Source organism: Schistocerca piceifrons, chromosome 1 (genome assembly GCF_021461385.2).
Source record: "Schistocerca piceifrons isolate TAMUIC-IGC-003096 chromosome 1, iqSchPice1.1, whole genome shotgun sequence".
Taxonomy (NCBI): Eukaryota; Metazoa; Arthropoda; class Insecta; order Orthoptera; family Acrididae; genus Schistocerca; species Schistocerca piceifrons.
The window spans coordinates 292,287,577-292,306,767 of record NC_060138.1 but is presented as its reverse complement, the minus strand read 5'-3'; the positions used below and the strand labels follow the sequence as shown (position 1 = coordinate 292,306,767).

The window sequence follows — 19,191 nt, the reverse complement described above, 5'->3', positions numbered from 1 at the left end:
TGGATGTAGTCCTGTGGAACGGCTTGCCATGCCATTTCCATCTGGCGCCTCAGTTGTACCAGCGTTCGTGCTGGACGTGCAGACCGCGTGAGACGACGCTTCATCCAGTCCCAAACATGCTCAATGGGGGACAGATCCGGAGATCTTGCTGGCCAGGGTAGTTGACTTACACCTTTTAGAGCACGTTGGGTGGCACGGGATACATGCGGACGTGCATTGTCCTGTTGGAACAGCAAGTTCCCTTGCCGGTCTAGGAATGGTAGAACGATGGGTTCGATGTCGGTTTGGATGTACTGTGCACTATTAAGTGTCCCCTCGACGATCACCAGTGGTGTACGGCCAGTGTAGGAGATCGCTCCCCACACCATGATGCCGGGTGTTGGCCCTGTGTGCCTCGGTCGTATGCAGTCCTGATTGTGGCGCTCACCTGCACGGCGCCAAACACGCATACGACCATCATTGGCACCAAGGCAGAAGCGACTCTCATCGCTGAAGACGACACGTCTCCATTCGTCCCTCCATTCACGCCTGTCGCGACACCACTGGAGGCGGGCTGCACGATGTTGGGGCGTGAGCGGAAGACGGCCTAACGGTGTGCGGGACCGTAGCCCAGCTTCATGGAGACGGTTGCGAATGGTCCTCGCCGATACCCCAGGAGCAACAGTGTCCCTAATTTGCTGGGAAGTGGCGGTGCGGTCCCCTACGGCACTGCGTAGGATCCTACGGTCTTGGCGTGCATCCGTGCGTCGCTGCGGTCCGGTCCCAGGTCGACGGGCACGTGCACCTTCCGCTGACCACTGGCGACAACATCGATGTACTGTGGAGACCTCACGCCCCACGTGTTGAGCAATTCGGCGGTACGTCCACCCGGCCTCCCGCATGCCCACTATACGCCCTCGCTCAAAGTCCGTCAACTGCACATACGGTTCACGTCGACGCTGTCGCGGCATGCTACCAGTGTTAAAGACTGCGATGGAGCTCCGTATGCCACGGCAAACTGGCTGACACTGACGGCGGCGGTGCACAAATGCTGCGCAGCTAGCGCCATTCGACGGCCAACACCGCGGTTCCTGGTGTGTCCGCTGTGCCGTGCGTGTGATCATTGCTTGTACAGCCCTCTCGCAGTGTCCGGAGCAAGTATGGTGGGTCTGACACACCGGTGTCAATGTGTTCTTTTTTCCATTTCCAGGAGTGTAGTTTCGAGCTTGTTGATATTATATCAGTGGAAAAACTGAAATTTGCGTTAACGATTTCCAAAACCAGGAAACCACCACGACAAGACAATTTCGACGTAGATGAATTTGAATAGGCTTCGGAGTCATCGCTCTTAAAGGTATTAACTTTCGTAAATACTTATTGGATAAGCAGTAACTACCAGAAGATTAGCAACTGAAGTTGTTATTCATCAGGAAGTGTGACAGTTATCCAGGTTTAGTCCTTTGAACTCTGGACACAGGACATATGTGTAAGGCTATAGATGTTTCAATAAACGTTTCTCACAGAAGAACAGAATGGGTTTTGGATGAGGTGATATTGCTTAGACAGCATTTTTCGTCTCCCAGATTATTTCAAAACACAGAGAATACAATCATCCCCCTTACAAACACTTTGTCGACATTGCGAACCCTTTAATATACTTAACAGAATGAAATTATGAGAAATTTCAGAAAATAAGTGGTATCTAAAGTAGGTACATACACAGCAAGGTCAAATAGGAAGTCCATTTGCGAGAACCATCTCTTAAGGAGTGAGACAAATGTGTTCTTTATCACATACATTATTTAAAATTTACATAGACGACGACCTAAGGACAGGGCAGAATAAAGTAGTGGACCATAATGAGCTTAAGGGGAGTTGGAAAGGGAATTTTTTTTCTCATTTTCCAGTTATTATCTCACCATAAAATTTGCAATTTTCCGAATAAAATGATATATGTATCACATATAAACACATGCGAAACATTTTATTTTATTTCTTTAAATATAATCTACACCGTTTGAAAATGTAAAAATGTTTACATGCGTTACTTCCAGATCTAATAAAATCGGCAATTTTTTTTATATAGAAGGCTATGGATTGCTGTGTAATAAAGGTTAAATTAGGTTTTGTATTGGTAACACTATCGGAAACAGTATCTTATCTTTTCATATTATAAACATGCATTGTATGTCGAAGTGCTAACGTTTTTCCAAGGAAAAGTGACGAATCGATTGGCAAATCTCTCAAAACATAAAGTATGACGCCAAAACGAAGTGTTTTTAGGAAACGTGGGTTTCTTGTAACAGTTTTTCGAACAAAGGGAAACATTGTGTTCGACATGTGGCATGTGAAGTTACAGACAATGAAATACATGCAAACTCATCAGTATCTAGAGAAACCCCCGTTATTGCTACGAAGATTAAAATAAAATGTTGTGATACACAGTTTTCTCAAAACGAAAGTGATGTAAATGGTAGGTTAGGTAATATTCTGATAGATTTACACATCCTAACAAGGCTGTTAGTGAATGTGTGTTCTGTGAAGTATGTGGACGGACAGTTTTAGTTTTAAGGAGGCAGTGAGGTATCAAATGGATTAGCCAGGAAACTTATCATTAATTGTGCCAGTTGTAAATATACTCATTCATTTTGGAAGTCTGATAAGTGTAAGGATAATTATTTTGAAGTAAATGTTATGTGGTTTTGTGGATTAAGAGCCATTGGCAAAAGACACACTGCAGCAGAAACAATGTCTGCTGTGATAAATATCGGCAAGCATGCAGGATTTTTTGGAACTGCCCTTGAATCTGTTGCTGAGTCAATGAATGGTGCTGTAAACGAATCTGTTGAAATAAATCATGGTATGACTGACATACCAGTAGCTTTTGATGGCACTTGGCAAAAGTGCGGCTACAGTTCTAAGAATTCTGTTGCTACGGCGACCAGTGTTGATACTGGAAAGGCAATAGATTTCCATAATTTAACCAAACGTTATTATAAATGTAATACAGGGAATGAAGAAGGGTATATCTGTGACAGAAATTATGAACGAACAAGTGGTGGTATGGACGCCTTTGCAGCTACTGAAATTTTTAGTCGATCTGTTAACGAAAGGGGAGTGTGTCACACTAAGCTCTTAGGTGATGAAGACTCAAAAGCGTATAACAATGTAGCAGCCGCTCAGCCTTATGGTGAGAAGATTATCACGAAACGAATGTGTTGGTCGTGTCCAGAAGAGGATGGGCACGAGGTTGAGGAAGATAAAACAAAGTTCGAGAGACAAGAAACTTTCTGATGGTAAAACCATATGAGGCAGGCTGACAGACAAAATTATTAATGAACTACAGCAGCAGTATGGAATGGCCATTAGAAATAATATTGAGGATTTGTTGAAAATGAAGCAGGCTGTATGGGCCACCCTCTTCCACAGACTGTCAGCTGATGAAAAAATAGTACACCACCTTTGCCCTCCTGGACCTGTTTCATGGTGCAACTACCGAAATGCCCAGCACTCAACCAGTTCATACAGCTATAAACATTCCTAGCAGCAGTCATGGATAACATAAAACCTATTTACAGAGACGTGACAAATCCTGAATTACTGAAGAAGTGTCTGCATGGTCAGACTCAAAATCCCAATGAGTCGTTCAGTAATATTATATGGACTCGGTTAATAAAAAGTGTTTTTGTTGGAATGAAGACTGTGAAGTGTGGGCTCAGTGATGCTGTTATTACTTTTAATGATGGAAACAATGGTAGGTTGAAAGTGCTACAGCATATGGGAATTAATCCTGGAGCAAACTGCATCAGAGAACTTGAATGGATGACGAAGGTTCACTTTGATAAAGCAGAGTATGCAGCACAGTTAGCCACTAAGGAGTCCAGAAAGGAGAGAAGAAGAAGAAACTTGAAAAAAGATCAAGAGGATGATATACAGTATGGTGCAGGGAGCTACTGACTAACTAAAAATAAAAAATTAAGCTTGTAGTAAGTGAGTTACTGTCTTTTGAAACTTTAGAAGCCATTTCTGAAAATATACATTTTCTGTTGCATTTTTCCCGAAATATCAGAAATCACTTCGAGTAGAGTATTCAAATTTTCAGGGAGTAAACATAAATATCTTAAGTCTACTGAACTAAAAGAACAACATAATGTAATGTATAATTAAAATTATTTAGGATAATGTACAAAAAAACTACACAAAATTTTAATGGTGTAGTTAAGAAATTGTATTTCCGAAAGCAGTGGCTGAAATGCAATTATTGTAGTTGAGTTGACTCAGAACATACTGTTTGATGTCTTGTAAAAGCTTCATGTCAATGACTGCAGTGGTTCCTGAAATACAGGAAGCCAAGTCACTAAATTTATCATTGTCGGGATGGGGTGTTCCAACTCCCCTTAGTAATGAAGTTACAAATACATTTCCGCTCACAAACTATCAAATAATCTTCACGGAGTCGGAAGATAAATTACAGAGAGCAATTTGGTCCTTCCAGAAAGTAGCAAAATATTATGGCAATATCTAAAGATCAAACTAAGGTAAAAGCATTCCATGGGAAAGGAGATTTGAGAGCAATAGTAGTTCATGATAAACGGTTAGAATAAATAAATAATTTTAAATACTTGGGATGTGAGATCTCGCATATTAAGTTCACCATCAGAAATTCAAATTTGGAAAATTTTCAACAGTTGGTAGGTACTATAAATCACACTCTCCTCAAAAAGATTAGGAAAGAAACAGCATTAAAATTTTATGATGTGATGGCGGCTCCAGTACTAAAGTATGGGTCAGAGATATGGAATCTTACCGCCTGTCCAAGAAGGAGGATGAAGCAGCGAAGATATGATTCTTGAGACCACAAGCTGGTCGCAAACTCATAGGTAGCAAAAGATAGTGAAATTAGGACTCAATTGAGTGTCAAAGAACTTTTCAAAAAATAGCGGAGGACAGAAAGAAATGGCATAAATACATTCAGAGGATGTCAGCTGGACGAACTCCTAAATTAATACACAAACATACACCTCAAGGGAAAAGATATGTTGTGTGTCCTAAGAAGAGATGGAAAAACAAATTCTAGTCTACTTGAAATTGGAACAGGCAAGGATGCCTAAGCTAAGTCTGAATATGATGAAGATGACTGAATATTGCTACGTGGATGTTGGGTGTGGCCAAAAGAAGAATACCCTCTGCAGATATCACTGATGTACCGGAAAGGCTCACTGAGACACGATTGACAAGGCCTAGATAGTGAAAGCATGAGACTGTTATCTATACCTAAAGACGCTATCAGCAAAAATATGTGTACATACTTGAAACAGTGATCACGATCTCGCACGTTAAGAGTGTAGTTTCACAAGCATAGATGCACATTATGGGCTGCAGGTGACAGCGGGACGCTATTCATATGGTAGCAAATGTCACTTGGTTTACTGAGGCTGTATGTCTATTTGACAACACACAACCTTCGGCACATTGTGTACTACCAGCGTGAAGTAATGCTGAGCCACATTGCCCAAATTTTACAGAGAGAGAATGCTCGTGATATGCTCGCCAAATGCCGTTTGCCCTGCCCCAACGAAGACTGTTTTTTGGAAGAGTGGTGGACTTGTCAGATTTGTCACAGTGGCCTATTCGTAAGCAGTCAGAGCAACTGCAATGTAATTGCGAAGAACGAAACGGAATTTACGGTCTTTCTTATCTTGTGCTAACTTTCTCAGGCATCAAAATTTCAACAGGAAGAAGGGCAGCGAATGAAATTTTACTTATTGCCTTGAGACTGTACGGTAGGAAGAATCTGTCACTAAATTTTGTATGTGATTCTTCTTCAACTAATACGATATTCCTTTCTTTAATATGCAGTTATATTAAAAGTAGTTTACAGAGTTGCCTCTTTTTTAATTTGAAGAGCGCATTAGGATGTTAATTTCCTCTTTTTTTGTCCAAGTTTATGAAGCAAGTTTAATGACCTCCCTGCCATTCTTGAAATGGACTGTGAACTACTGCCGCATCCATTCTCATAATACACTCATTTCTTCACCACCTTTGAAACAAATGTGAACATTTACGCACCAAGTACCACAGCTGGTACTCAAACACGTTACTGAACACATCTACCATAAGAAGGAACTGTCAACATTAAACTGACGAAAACATATTTTTAAGTTTCGTGACCATAATGCGTAACATACTGACCAAGATGTGACAGAAAAAATTTACTGTAGATGCATTACTGTCCTGATTACCAACTAGACGTCACTTTATAATAGCAATAAGCCAAAACAGACTTTTCGTGTCAAATACTTAATAATATATCATCTAACTGCAGCTAGTTTTGGAGCATTCATTTTCGTTGTCTACAGCTGTTAAGTGACTCAAGAGTGTCTTCCGTGTTTCGCGCCCCACCTTCTCAAATAATCGTCTCACCGAGTCCAATAAAATCAATTCAGACTGCATCCAGGACATAACAAGTAAATAACAACTCGCAAGTTACGCTGTTCGTTTAGAAGCAAATATGACAAGGTGAGTTGCTTTCCTTGGTCAATAGTCCTTGCTCTTGCTCAAAACTGATGACTGCCTGATAAGGATAAGTCCCTAATCAAGAAATTGTCCTTTGCGTGTCATGACGTCCCTCAAAGGTTGTTTGTGAGGCTATTGAGCACCTGTAGAATTCTGGTCGGTAACAAGTCATTCGTATGCAGGTGCAGGAGACACCATTCGGTGAATCACCATTGAGTACCTCCTAGAGAAAGTTAAGCTAGATACTTGTGCGTGTGGTAGGTGCTTCTAGTGCTCGCACAACGTTGTGATACCTCTTTCGTGTTCAGTGTCTCACAGCTGCCTACGTATTGTATCCTACCTTTACTAAAATGTTCTTTGTGGTCCTCTCTTCAATTGTTGCGCCGATGTTTTGCGTTTTATACGATCCACGTTCTCTGTTGTGTCATATTACGAGCGTGCAGGCGCTGCAACATCAGAATATTTTTCAACACACACTCATCCCCTAGCTTGCACGATCAGGCGACAGTCACCGTAACAGAGCATCACATCCACTTGCTCCTGTCTGAATAGTGCATTGTGCGGCTATGGATATTAACGAAATTGTGTTGTGTTGTCAAGAAGTACGATGCAATGTTCCTGCCGACACACACGCATTAGTTGTATGAGAATAACATTAATGGAATGTACGAATAAGGATATGACACATGGATGACGACGTATACGTTTGCGACCGACCGTAAGTCGCGCTCGGGTAATCGAAGCGACCACCCGCGTAAAGTAAGAAACCGGGTCCGAGCCGCGGCCAGCCACATTTTTTTTCGTGACTCCATTGTACAGCTGGAGGTGGTTCAGATTTGAAAATGCGAATACATTTCATGTTTAAATGATCTACCTTCCTACATCGGTGCACTACACACTAATTGCCGTAATACAAATCGAAAAATTATTCATGTCATTTTAGTTGAAAATCGGTCGTCCTTTATCATTCTATGTACGCACAGATAGCAATAATAGATTATGTATCCCTTAATCGACAGCAACTACTCTCTGAAACATTTATTGTCTAAAAATGATGTGTACACATTTTCAAGTATATATATGTTTATCAAATGTTTAAAAAAAATGGCTCTGAGCACTATGGGACTCAACTGCTGAGGTCATTAGTCCCCTAGAACTTAGAACTAGTTAAACCTAACTAACCCAAGGACATCACACACATCCATGCCCGAGGCAGGATTCGAACCTGCGACCGTAGCCGTCTCGCGGTTCCAGACTGCAGCGCCAGAACCGCGCGGCCACTTCGGCCGGCTATCAAATGTTTATCAAATATCGAAAAATTCAGAGGTATAATTTAATTTTTGAATAGTGGAGAAGTATGAAGTTTTCATAACAATCAGTGCCGTATGGATAGCAGCAGCCTTTGTTTCAACCGTTGACCTCAGCACTGGTCAGCCAGAACATTATGACCACCGAGCTACCATAGATATAAACCTGTCCAGGCGATAGCAGCGTCACCTGGCGAGGAATGACTACTAGTCAGACACACACTCGGTGTATGTAGTATCAGCGAGAGTGCTGTCCGTGTGTAGAATGGGGAAGGCGCCCGATCTGTCTAAATTCGACACATGACAAATTCTGATGGCCCGAAGGCTCTGCACGAGCACTTCGGAAACTGGACGACTTCTCGGGTGTACCAGCAGTGCTAAGGTGAGTGTCTTCAACATGTAGCGAAACAACGTTCGAACGTCATGGGTCGGGCAGCCACCCTTCATTGTAGATGGCGGACGCTGTAGTCTGGGCGCACTGGTAAAACAAGACGGCCAGCGAACTGGAGACTGATGTCAGACTTTAATAATGCCGGGTACAGTACAAGTGAGTCTGGACACACAGTGCACCCAACTCTCCTAACGAAGGGCCTCCGCAGCCGACGACCCACGCATGTGCCAATTTTACCACCACGACGTCAGCAAGTACAACTAAAATGGACACATGACCATTGGCACTGGACGTTGGCGCAGTGGCATAGGGTTGCGTGGATGAATCCCGACATCTTCTTCATCATGCAAAAGAGAGTGCGCGAATCTGTCGTCCTTCATAGGAACAGCACCATGAACCTGTATTGCAGGACGAAGACAAGGCTCCATTACGCTCTGGGTAACATTCACATGGCAATCCATGGACACAGTGGAGCTCGTGCAAGGCACGGTGGCGGTCAAGGAGTATCGTACAGTGATTGCAAACTACGTACACCCCTTCATGAAGATCATGTTTCCCGACGGTAGTCGCATTTTAAAGCGTGATCATGCGCTATGTCGTAAGGCGCGGAGTTAGATGGAGTGGTTCGAGGAACACAGTGCCGAGTTCCAGTTGATGTGGGGGCCCCCCAGCTCACCTGATCTGAACCCGATCGAATATATCTGGGATGTGATTAAATGTGGCATCAGAGCTCATCGCCTCCCAGGAATTTACGCGAATTAGGTTACTCGTTTGTGCAGATGTGTTTACAACTCCCTCCAGCAACCTACGATGGCCTCACTGTTTCCGTCACGCTGCGTCGCTACTGTTGTCCGTGGCAAAGGTGGGCATACCGACTATTAGGTAGGTAATCATAATGTTCTGGCTAATCAGTGTGTTTTCCATTTTTCATTGCTAATGTATTGCAGTGAAATCATCGCTGAAATTTTTATTTAGTGAATATTACCATCATTGGAAGGAGATATGTTTCTTTCACCTTTCTTCTTTCTGCTAGATATACGTCCTCTGCACCTCTTACAAACCTATAGAATTCAAAATTAAGTAATATGGAAGCTAGTTTCTTATTTGGATACCTAATTGAAAATTTTCCCGTGTATGATAGTGTATTGTTAATAAATAACGTTTGCATTGATTCATACGTTTTTATGCCAACTAAACCTCCAGTTCTTAACTTTATATGCATATAAATCTTCCACAATTTTTTCTCTTCCAGAATCGACACCGCCTTGTCTTCTGGTGGCTTATCATCAATTCAGCGATCACAATCATCTTGGCACTCAGTTTCCCAGCGACTATGACACTAGGCTTCATGTATGGAAGTACGCCATGGATGATCACATACCTCGTACTTGGATTCTTAGAACTTGGTAAGTGTTGTTCACATTAGACAGAGAGGGGCTTAGGCTGAGGCTATACATCATATATACCACAGTAGCTGCTATACGTACGAGGGACATGACAAACGTTATACAGCAGTTCCCAGTTGTTGTGAAAACTGCAGCATCCAGAGGTAATGGAGGGCATTGACGAGCTACACTGAACGATTCACGAAATACCTTACTTTGTTTCGTGATCGTAAAAAACTAATATTGGTTTAAATAAGACAGCATATATTAGTCAGTTACTTCAACAGAAAAGCGGACCACCGAATAAATTAATTTAAAAAGTAGAGTGATACGAAGTCGGAAGCGTTGCATAAACTCTTTGCCTGTGTAGTTGAGTAACTACCTCATTGGCATCCCGCCAAGGTCTTGCACACTTTCCACCATGCCAGTTGAACGGCACTGCATTAGATGGCCCTCAGTCATTTACCATCGCTGCAGAATAGCGACACAAGGGTAAGTGCTGTCAGTCATATCGCCCATGAGATTTATCATAGTTGAATATGACTTTGAATGGGTGCGTGAGTCTCTATCCCGCCAGCTTACATCCCCGACAAGCGTGAAGCTCGGATTTGGTGCAAGACGGCCTTGAAACACTGTAGGCTGTTTGAGTCTTCAGAATTCATGGGCAAAGTGAGATTAGCCATTGGTGCATGTTCGAATTTTTTCGTGAGCGCTTTTCTGTGTAGACTGTACGAACAGTTATTTGGCGCTATCGGCTATTCCACGGTTTTCTTTAAATTATTTCAGTCATATTGTTTCAGGTTCTATTTAGCTCACATTATATTTAAAGAGTTTATCGGTTCCAACTTGGCTACCATACATTGCTAGAATTGTTGCTGCCACAGTTATTCTGGTGCATTGTGTAGTTCCTGTCTATCGGGCTTGAGAAGTGTTTGTTAGTAATATATTTTTACCCCAAACCCGACCCTCCAGTACTAAATTGGTGAACCTTTGATGCCTCAGAACGTGTCCTACCAACCGATTTCTTCTACTACTCACGTTGTGCCACCAATTTCTTTTCTCCCGAGTTCAGTTCAGTATTTCCTCATTAGTTACTTGATCTACCCAACTAACCTTCAGCTTTCTTCAGTAGCAACGTATTTCAAAAACTTCTATTCTCTTCTTGTCTAAACTGATTATCGTCCATGTTTCACTTCCACACATGGTAACACTTCACAAAAATACTTTCAAACGCTTTGCTTGCCATTGCCAGTCTACATTTTATATCCTCTCTACTTCAACCATTACCAGTTATTTTGCTGAAAAAATTGTAAAACTTTTCTACTAATTTAAATGTCTCATTTCCTAATCTAATTTCCACAGCATCACCTGATTTACTTCGTCTGCATTCCTTTATCCTCGTTTTGCTTTTGTTGAAGTTCATCTTGTATCTTCCTTTCAAGACACTGTCCGTGTTGTTTAACTGCTCTTCCATGTCTTTGCTGTCTCTGACAAAATTACAGTGTCATCGGCGAAACTCAAAATTTTTATTTCTTCTCCCTGAACTTTAATTCCTACTCCAAAGTTTTCTTTTGTTTCCTTTACTGCTTACTCAATATACAGATTGAATAACATCGTGGTAAGCCCTGTCTTAGTTCCTTCTCAACCACTGCTTCCCTTTCGTGCCCCTCGACTCTTACAACTGGCATCTGGTTTCCGTACAAATTCTAAATAGCCTCTCGTTTCCTGTTATTTACCCCTGACAGCTTCAGAATTTGAAAGAGAGTATTTCAGTCAACATTGTCAAAAGCTTTCTCTATGTCTACAAGTTCTACGTTCTATGAGAAGTCGTAGGGTCCGTATAGCCTCGCGTGTTCCAACATTTCTCTGGACACCAAACTGATCTTCCCCGAGGTCGGATTTACCAGTTTTTTCATTCTTCTGTAAAGTTCGTCTTAGTATTTTGCAATCGTGACTTATTAAACTCATAGTTTGATAATTTTCACACCTGCCAGTACCTGCTTTCTTTAGAATTGGAATTATTATATTCTTCTTGAAGTCTGAGGGTATTTCGCCTGTCTCATACTTTTTGCACACTATATGAATGAGTTATGTTATCGCTGGCTCTCCCAAGGCTATCAGTATTTCCAGCGCAATGTTGTCGACTCTCAGGGCCTTGTTTCGACTTAGGTATTTCAGTGCTCTATCAAATTCTTAACGCAGTACCTCATCTCCAATCTCACCTTCATCTACGTCCTCTTCTATTTCCATAAGATTGGACTCAAGGACATCTCTCTCGTAAAGACCCTCGATATACACCTTTCACCTTTCTGCTTTCCCTTCTTTGCTTAGGACTGGTTTTCAATCTGAATTCTTGATGTTCATACAGGTTGTTCTCTTTTCTCCAAAGGTGATTTTAATTTTCCTGTAGGTGAAGTCTGCCATACCCCCAGTAATATATGCTTTTAAATCCTGTCATCTAATTTTTTTATATATTCGTATTCTCTTTTGCTGCTTCATTTAGTGCACTTTATATTTTCTCCTTCATCAAAAATGGTTAAAATGGCTCTGAGCACTATGCGACTAAACTTCTGAAGTCATCAGTCGCCTAGAACTTACAACAAATTAAACCTAACTAACCTAAGGACATCACACACATCCATTCCCGAGGCAGGATTCGAACCTGCGACTGGAGCCACTCCGGCCGGCTCTCCTTCATCACTGACATTCAGTATCTCTTACATTACCCAAGGATTTGTACTAGTCCTCACCTTTTTACGTACTTGATCCTCTGCTGCCTTCATTATTTCATCTCTCAAAGGTAATCATTCTTCTTCTACTGTATACCTTTCCCCTATCCTTGTAACCGTTCCCTAATGCTCCCTCTGAAACGTTCTATAACGTCTGGTTCTTTGAGTTTATCTAGGTCCCATCTCCGTAAATTCCTACCTTTTTGCAGTTTCCTGAGTTTTAATATACAGTTCATAATTAATAAATTGTGGTCAGAGTCCACATTTGTCCCTGGAAGTGTCTTACAATTCAAAACGTGGTTCCTAAATCTCTGTCTTATCTTATTCATTCGATTTGAAATCCTCCAGTGTCTCCAGGTCTATTCCACATGTAAGGCCTTCTTTCATGATTCTCACACCAAGTGTTGGCTATGATTAAATTATGCTCTGTGCAAAATTTTACCAGTCGATATTCACCTACTACTTCTCCTTTTATTCTTTTTCCTACTATCGAATTCCGGTCCCCCATTAATATTAAATTTTTGTCTCTCTTAACTGTCTGGATAATGTCGTCATACATTTCTTCAATCTCTTCATCATCTGCGGAGCTACTTGCCATATAAACTTGTACTACTGTGTGGTTCTGGGCTTCTAGTCTATCTTGGTTGTAAGAATGCGTTAACTATACTGCCCAAAGTAGCTTATCCGCATTCCATTTTTATTCTTTTTTAAACCTAATCTTTCATTAGCCATATTTGATTTTCTATTTATAGGCTACGTTCCCTTGACCAGGAATCCTGTTCCCCCTGCCACCGAAATTCACTAATTCTCACTAACTAATTTCTAACTTTAATCTATCCGTTTCCTCTTCTATATTTTCTAATCTACCTGCCCCACTATGGGATCTGATATTCTATGCTCCGGTCCGTAGAATGCCAGTTTTTCTCCTGATAACGGCGTCCTTCTGCATAGTCCTCACCCAGAGGTTCGAATAGGGCACTATTTTACCTCCGAAATTTAACCATACAGTACAGCTGCATACCCTCTGGAAAAATTATGGCTGTAGTCTCCCCTCGTTTTCTGCCGTTCGCAGTGCCAGGACAGAAAGGACATTTTGCTTGAAGTTGCAAGGCCAGATCAGTCAATCATCCGGACTTTCGCCCGTGCAACTACTGAAAAGGCTGCTGCCCATCTCCAGGAATCACACGTTCGTATTTCCTCTCAACAGACACCCCTCCATTGTGGTTGCACTAACGCTCGGCTATCTGTATCGCTGAGGCAAGCGGAAAGGTCCCTGGTTCATGGGGGGAGGATGTGGCAGTTATGTGTAATTTATTTTATACTCAGGGTTCACGTAAATTTTGTTACTGCTGTCTAGTGTGAGTCGTTTATAGAACTAGCCTGAATTATCACAAGCTACGTGCATTGGTACAGGCGGAATTCCCTTACTACGTAATTCCATTTTTGCAGATTTGTTTCTAATCTCTGGTGAAAGCTATATAATCTCTATTTATGACAGTTAAAATAATGTTCCTCTTATTTGCAAAAGGGGTTATATTTCACATTCTTTTTATAGTTGCTCATAGTTGTTTATTGATGCTTGATTTGTTATTACAGAACATTTGTTGAGTGAAATGTTTGCCCCACTGCTGTAGCAGTCCCTGATTCATGGGGTATTTTGTTGAATTTACTTTTAGACAGAATCATTTTGAGTGATATGAAGCTCTATACAATTTCATGATATGAAATCTCAAATTAATACTGATAAAATATGTCCCTGATTTTCTTGGACTGGTATACTATTAATAATTGCATTCGTTCGAGTTTGGCGAATGTCATGAGCTAAAAAGAAAATAATATTAACAGCCTGCACGGCTTGTTAAATAAAATAAGTTATCTTTTCTGTAGTTTACTCAGATGCAATCTTGGAGAAATGAGCTGAAATTAATAAACTTTTTAGGAAAAATGTTCCATCATTTGAACTGTCGTTCTTACAGTACGAAATATTGGATGGTAGTCGGCATTTCTAGAAAAATGAAATTAATTGCAGATGACGGAGTACAAACTTGAAGAGCAGGTGAAAGGCAATGATTAATAGAACATATAATCCCATAATGTGTGAAAGAAACGTACACAAGAACAGACAAAAAATCTAAGGGTTCAGAACCTTCTATAAATAAATTAGTCAGATAAGGAAATAAAAACTGAAAAAAAACATGACTTCAGAAAAATGTTAAAATCAATCTTGGAGAAAAGAAATACATTAATTTCACATATGCAAACGCTAAGGTGCCTTAAGTTTAAAGATACCAAGAGAAACTTGAAATGTTTGTCTGTGAAGAACATTTAAGTATGGATTGCCATAGAAGAATGGAAAGAAATCGATTTTGAAGAAGTTGGTGATTCCATGTTGTGCTCCAAATCTGAAATAGTCTTGAATCACTGTGAAAGAAAAAAAATGATGAAGAGATGATATAAAAGTGAAAATTATCTCATGAGGAGTTCTGCATCTTCTGCATTTAATTTGTTCATCAGCACCTGCCGAAGATTCCCGACTTCGCTAGTGTAAAATCACATGTCATTGTTCCTAGAGAAAATAATGACATTGCAAAGACAAATGAAATGAATTATTAATAATGTGCATAAACCCGATTTAAAAAATGAAAGGAATAATTTAAAATGTATACAAGACTTAGTAGATTTCTACTTTTTAACTTATACCAGGAAGTGAAAGAAAAGTACAAGCAAGGAATAAAACTGCAGGGGAAAAAAACCTAATTTTAATGCTTACAGAGTATATAACCTTTGTCGATGGATGCCGGTAAGTCCTAGACTGCTGGACAGGAGATAAATGTTACTCAGTGCAGAATAACTTTAAGTAAACAAAGAATGTAAATACATTGAGTACAAGAAACAAAGATAACAACCTATTAAACATCAAAATTGAGATTGATTGAGCGGAACGAAACTGCACCGAAATTTCATGGCGTAGTATGGAGGCGTTTAGAGGAAGACTGACATAGGTGAATAACACAATCAAAATAAACTACATTCAAGAACAAGTTTCTGAATTTCGGTATTGTATTACATGTAATGAATCTTAAAATTTATTGAGCATGCCTACAATTCGAATTTCGGTCTTATTTGGTATAATAATTCCAAAAAGCAGCGGATTCATTTTCGGCAAACAAATACGAAGGAAATCAAATCGAGTCTATGCCATAAATTTGTCTTTCTCACCACTGCCAGTGCATGTTCAGATTTACTTGGTGGCGAAACACTGAGGTTACAAGCAGAGTACAGGAAGTGCTCAGAGTATCACAGTAGGAGGGCAAGGAGAGAACAAGCCATCTTTGACCCCAATGCAGAGGTCATTCCAGGAACTCTTATGCAGTTTTGTATGTCATATTTTGCTGGTGTCAGCATCACCACTTCCGTATCTCGAGATTTTAAACATGGCTGAAACAGCAACTGTAAAAATTCTTCACGGTAAATGACGACAGCCAAAACAGTTGCAGGATAAAAATTTATTAAAATTTTTGACCACGGTTTCGGTATATCTAAATATACCTTCATCTGAAGTAAAGTAACTAAAATCTTATCCTCCAATGGAGATTCATAAAACAACTAATTATGTTGTATAAATGGAGATGATGTTTTAACTACTGCCGACGCCTTTGGCACAATTGTTTAATGAATCTCCATTGCAGGATGTGGTTTTAGGTATTTTACTTCTGATTAAGGTATATTTATATATAATTATAGATATATAATTATAGATATACAGTTATGTTGTATAAATGGAGATGATGTTTTATCTACTGACGACGCCTTTGGCACAATTGTTTTATGAGTCTCCATTGCAGGATGTGATTTTAGGTATTTTACTTCTGATGAAGATACATTTAGATATACTGAAACAGTGGTCAAGAATTTTAATAAATTTTTATCCTGCAACTCTTTTGCCTGTCATTTACGGTGATGTGCAAAAGTCAAGGAGGTGAGGGTTTCTCAATCCCCACTGCACTTATGCAAGTTTTGACTGAAGCACCCTCCACCCAGAATGTCCCCTCCCCTCCCCCTTGCTGCAGTTGACACATATGCCCTCAAGTCATATTTCACTGACATCAGCATCACCACCCACTGCACCTTGCACTTCTGCAAATTTTGCATCAAACACTGCCCATTCCACGCCCTGCACACCTGTGCTCCTGTACTTCCATGCACCTCGTACTTCTGCTCTATGATTATGTCTGCAATAGTGACTCCCAAATATTTGTTTAAGGAGTGACAGCCCAGTTCAGTCTTCACACTGGTATCTTGATTTGAAGCTATATTTCATCCACCATGGAATACTGAAACGAATAGATAACTAAAACCCAAAAATTGTTTATAAAATATAAATAATGAAACAGAAATTCTTATGTGTTGAAAATGAGTTTTACCTCAAATACAATCCTGCAAACTCTGGATACGTAAATAAAAGCAAGTTCACTTGCACAATCTGCCTGCTCCGGTCACCAGCAGATGGGTGCACTGGAGAAAGCGGTTGCCTAGTTCCACCAGCAGATGGTTGCACTGGAAAATCGATTACAGTTCAGTTTTTGCACTGCTACTTCTTACTGCCACCCGTAGACAGCTGCTCAATTAAAAATGCATGGGAGTCGTTAGTTATTTTCCACATCTAAGATGTTGAAAAATACTAAGTCTGTGAAATATGTAGGCAGCATAGCAAATTGTCATGTTTTATACTGAGTATGCAGGACCTGGCTGAGACATATATTAAAAAACGCTGTGACGCTCTAAACGGTGGGCTGCCACAATATTGGCGAAAATACTACATTGTAAAATAAACTGTTAGTTAATTTGTACATACTTGTCAAATTAGTGCCCAAAATTCTATTTTATGTACCTCAGTACTAACAACGCTGACGTTTGAAAATGTAGGCTCAATATTCGTTGTTGTAACATTAGCCTAACCAGCTTTATAATAGCAGAAAAAAGTACCTGTTAGCAAAAAATTCCACACTTCGCAGGTAAACCAACTAATTAGGCCTACTACTGATGTACATAACAACACAATATTTCCATATTTAAACACTTATGAAGGACCACGTTTGGAGGAAGAAACGTAATACGTGGCGCTATTCACTTGGAAAAATACAAAATGGTATAGAATGGCAGATAGTGTTATTACTACAAATGGCACAGACCTATTAGAGGCTATGTACAATAAGAGCAATCTGCAGTCAAACCTCTGGTGATAAAAATACAACAGAGTCGCAATTAATTATTTTCCATAGGCTAAGATGATGTATTATTCTAAACTTTTTTGCAAAATATGTAGGCAGCACAAGAAGTGCGATGTTTATATACACATATTTGCCAAATTAGTGCCCAGAGATTGACACAGCAGTGCAACTGAGTTAGAAGATTGCATTTAGACTATAAGCACAGGCAAAGCTTGAAGAAATGAGCAGAAGACCGCGTGATGAGGAGTACCGCCATCTTTGTTCCTTAGAGTTTAAGAGGAGGCTTCTGTGGTAGTGGAAAGCACGAGTAGTAACGTGTCTTCCTCCAATGTGCTAAACATCTCTTCACTATTTATGAGGAAGAAGAGACCAACTGACGGTGTTTCGGTTTGTAGTTATTCCTGGAGAACATGGACGGTCTCCTTACTGGTACGAGCAAATTAAACTACACCAACCATGGCACGCTTCTTAAAAGGAAATTTTTTAAGTGTGCTAACACTAAATATGGGACCGTTTTGCTGTAACATTACGGTTGTTAAGAACTGTGACGACGTGGACTGTTAGACACAATTATAGACGAGGCAGTCCGTAATGTTGTGGATCAATTAACTGTTTTGGCTAGTTTTTATTCAAAGGATTTAGTTAATAGTACCCACTTTATAGATTTTATAATGTGTCCAGTCTTGTTTGACTAAGTAGCATGGTATTACCACGGTGGAGACTACAATATACAACTGCAGAATGGGTCACTTGTTAGGTCCTGTGCAAGTGTGTTTAAGTGTATTAGATTTTAGACTCTAACAATATGTGCAATGTGCTCCACTGTGTTCTGTGCCCATCACGTCCATGTGGTGTCAGCTAACTAATAAGTTGCAGAACAGCTGCTGTGTGGAGTTTAACAACGTTTTCTGGTTGTTTACTGGGTAATAAGAATATCTGAAAATTGACTTGTGTACAGATAACCTTGTTGCCACTCGAGACAGAGAAAAGTTATAAATTACGATCTGTCAGATTACTGTTTTAATTATCTACTTGTAAACTGCAGAGAGGTTCTTAACATTGACTCCAGCAAAGACCAGCTAAGCGTTCACAGATGTGCTATATTAAAGCAGGGAAAACACACTTCGTCTCAATCCAGGCTATTGTTCTCCAAAATAATGTCAGATATTGACATCACCGAACTGGGACTGATACCCACAACCAATGTTAACCTACAAAACATAAGAAGCAGAGTAAATATATCACACAGCCTTAATCCATTCCCCATTATAGAATTGACAACTTTAAATGGAGTTACTGCGATATGCGTACGAGAAAGAAGATCAAAGCCCAAAAAGCGCAAACAGGAGTATATGGCAAAGACAACTGCCGTAAAGGAAGAACGTAAAATAAATTGGAAAAAGAAGCTATTTCAGATGTACAGGTACGGCTTATATGTTGCTTTAAACACAGTGTATGGCGAGATCTGGCTGCGAATGGATAATGTAAAATATCTCCATTTACTGTAAGCAACTCTGGTAAATGGTCATACGTTGGAACCCTATCTGAAAATGATGAACTGGGACATGTTTACTACATTAAAAGACACGTGAAAAATATGTTTACAAAGCTCTATTCCCACCTGGATTTACTTACAAAGGATGGTTACAACGT

The 19,191-nt window shown here is 40.2% G+C and overlaps 1 protein-coding gene across 1 annotated transcript in view; it reads left to right on the top strand.

Annotated features, from left to right (window-relative positions):
* The window catches only part of LOC124794370, a 117,511-nt gene that overhangs the window by 84,851 nt on the left and 13,469 nt on the right, over positions 1-19,191 (top strand). Inside the window, exon 6 of the mRNA XM_047258090.1 lies at positions 9,446-9,599. Coding sequence (XP_047114046.1) covers positions 9,446-9,599 — 154 coding nt within the window. The remainder of the gene's footprint in view (positions 1-9,445; positions 9,600-19,191) is intronic.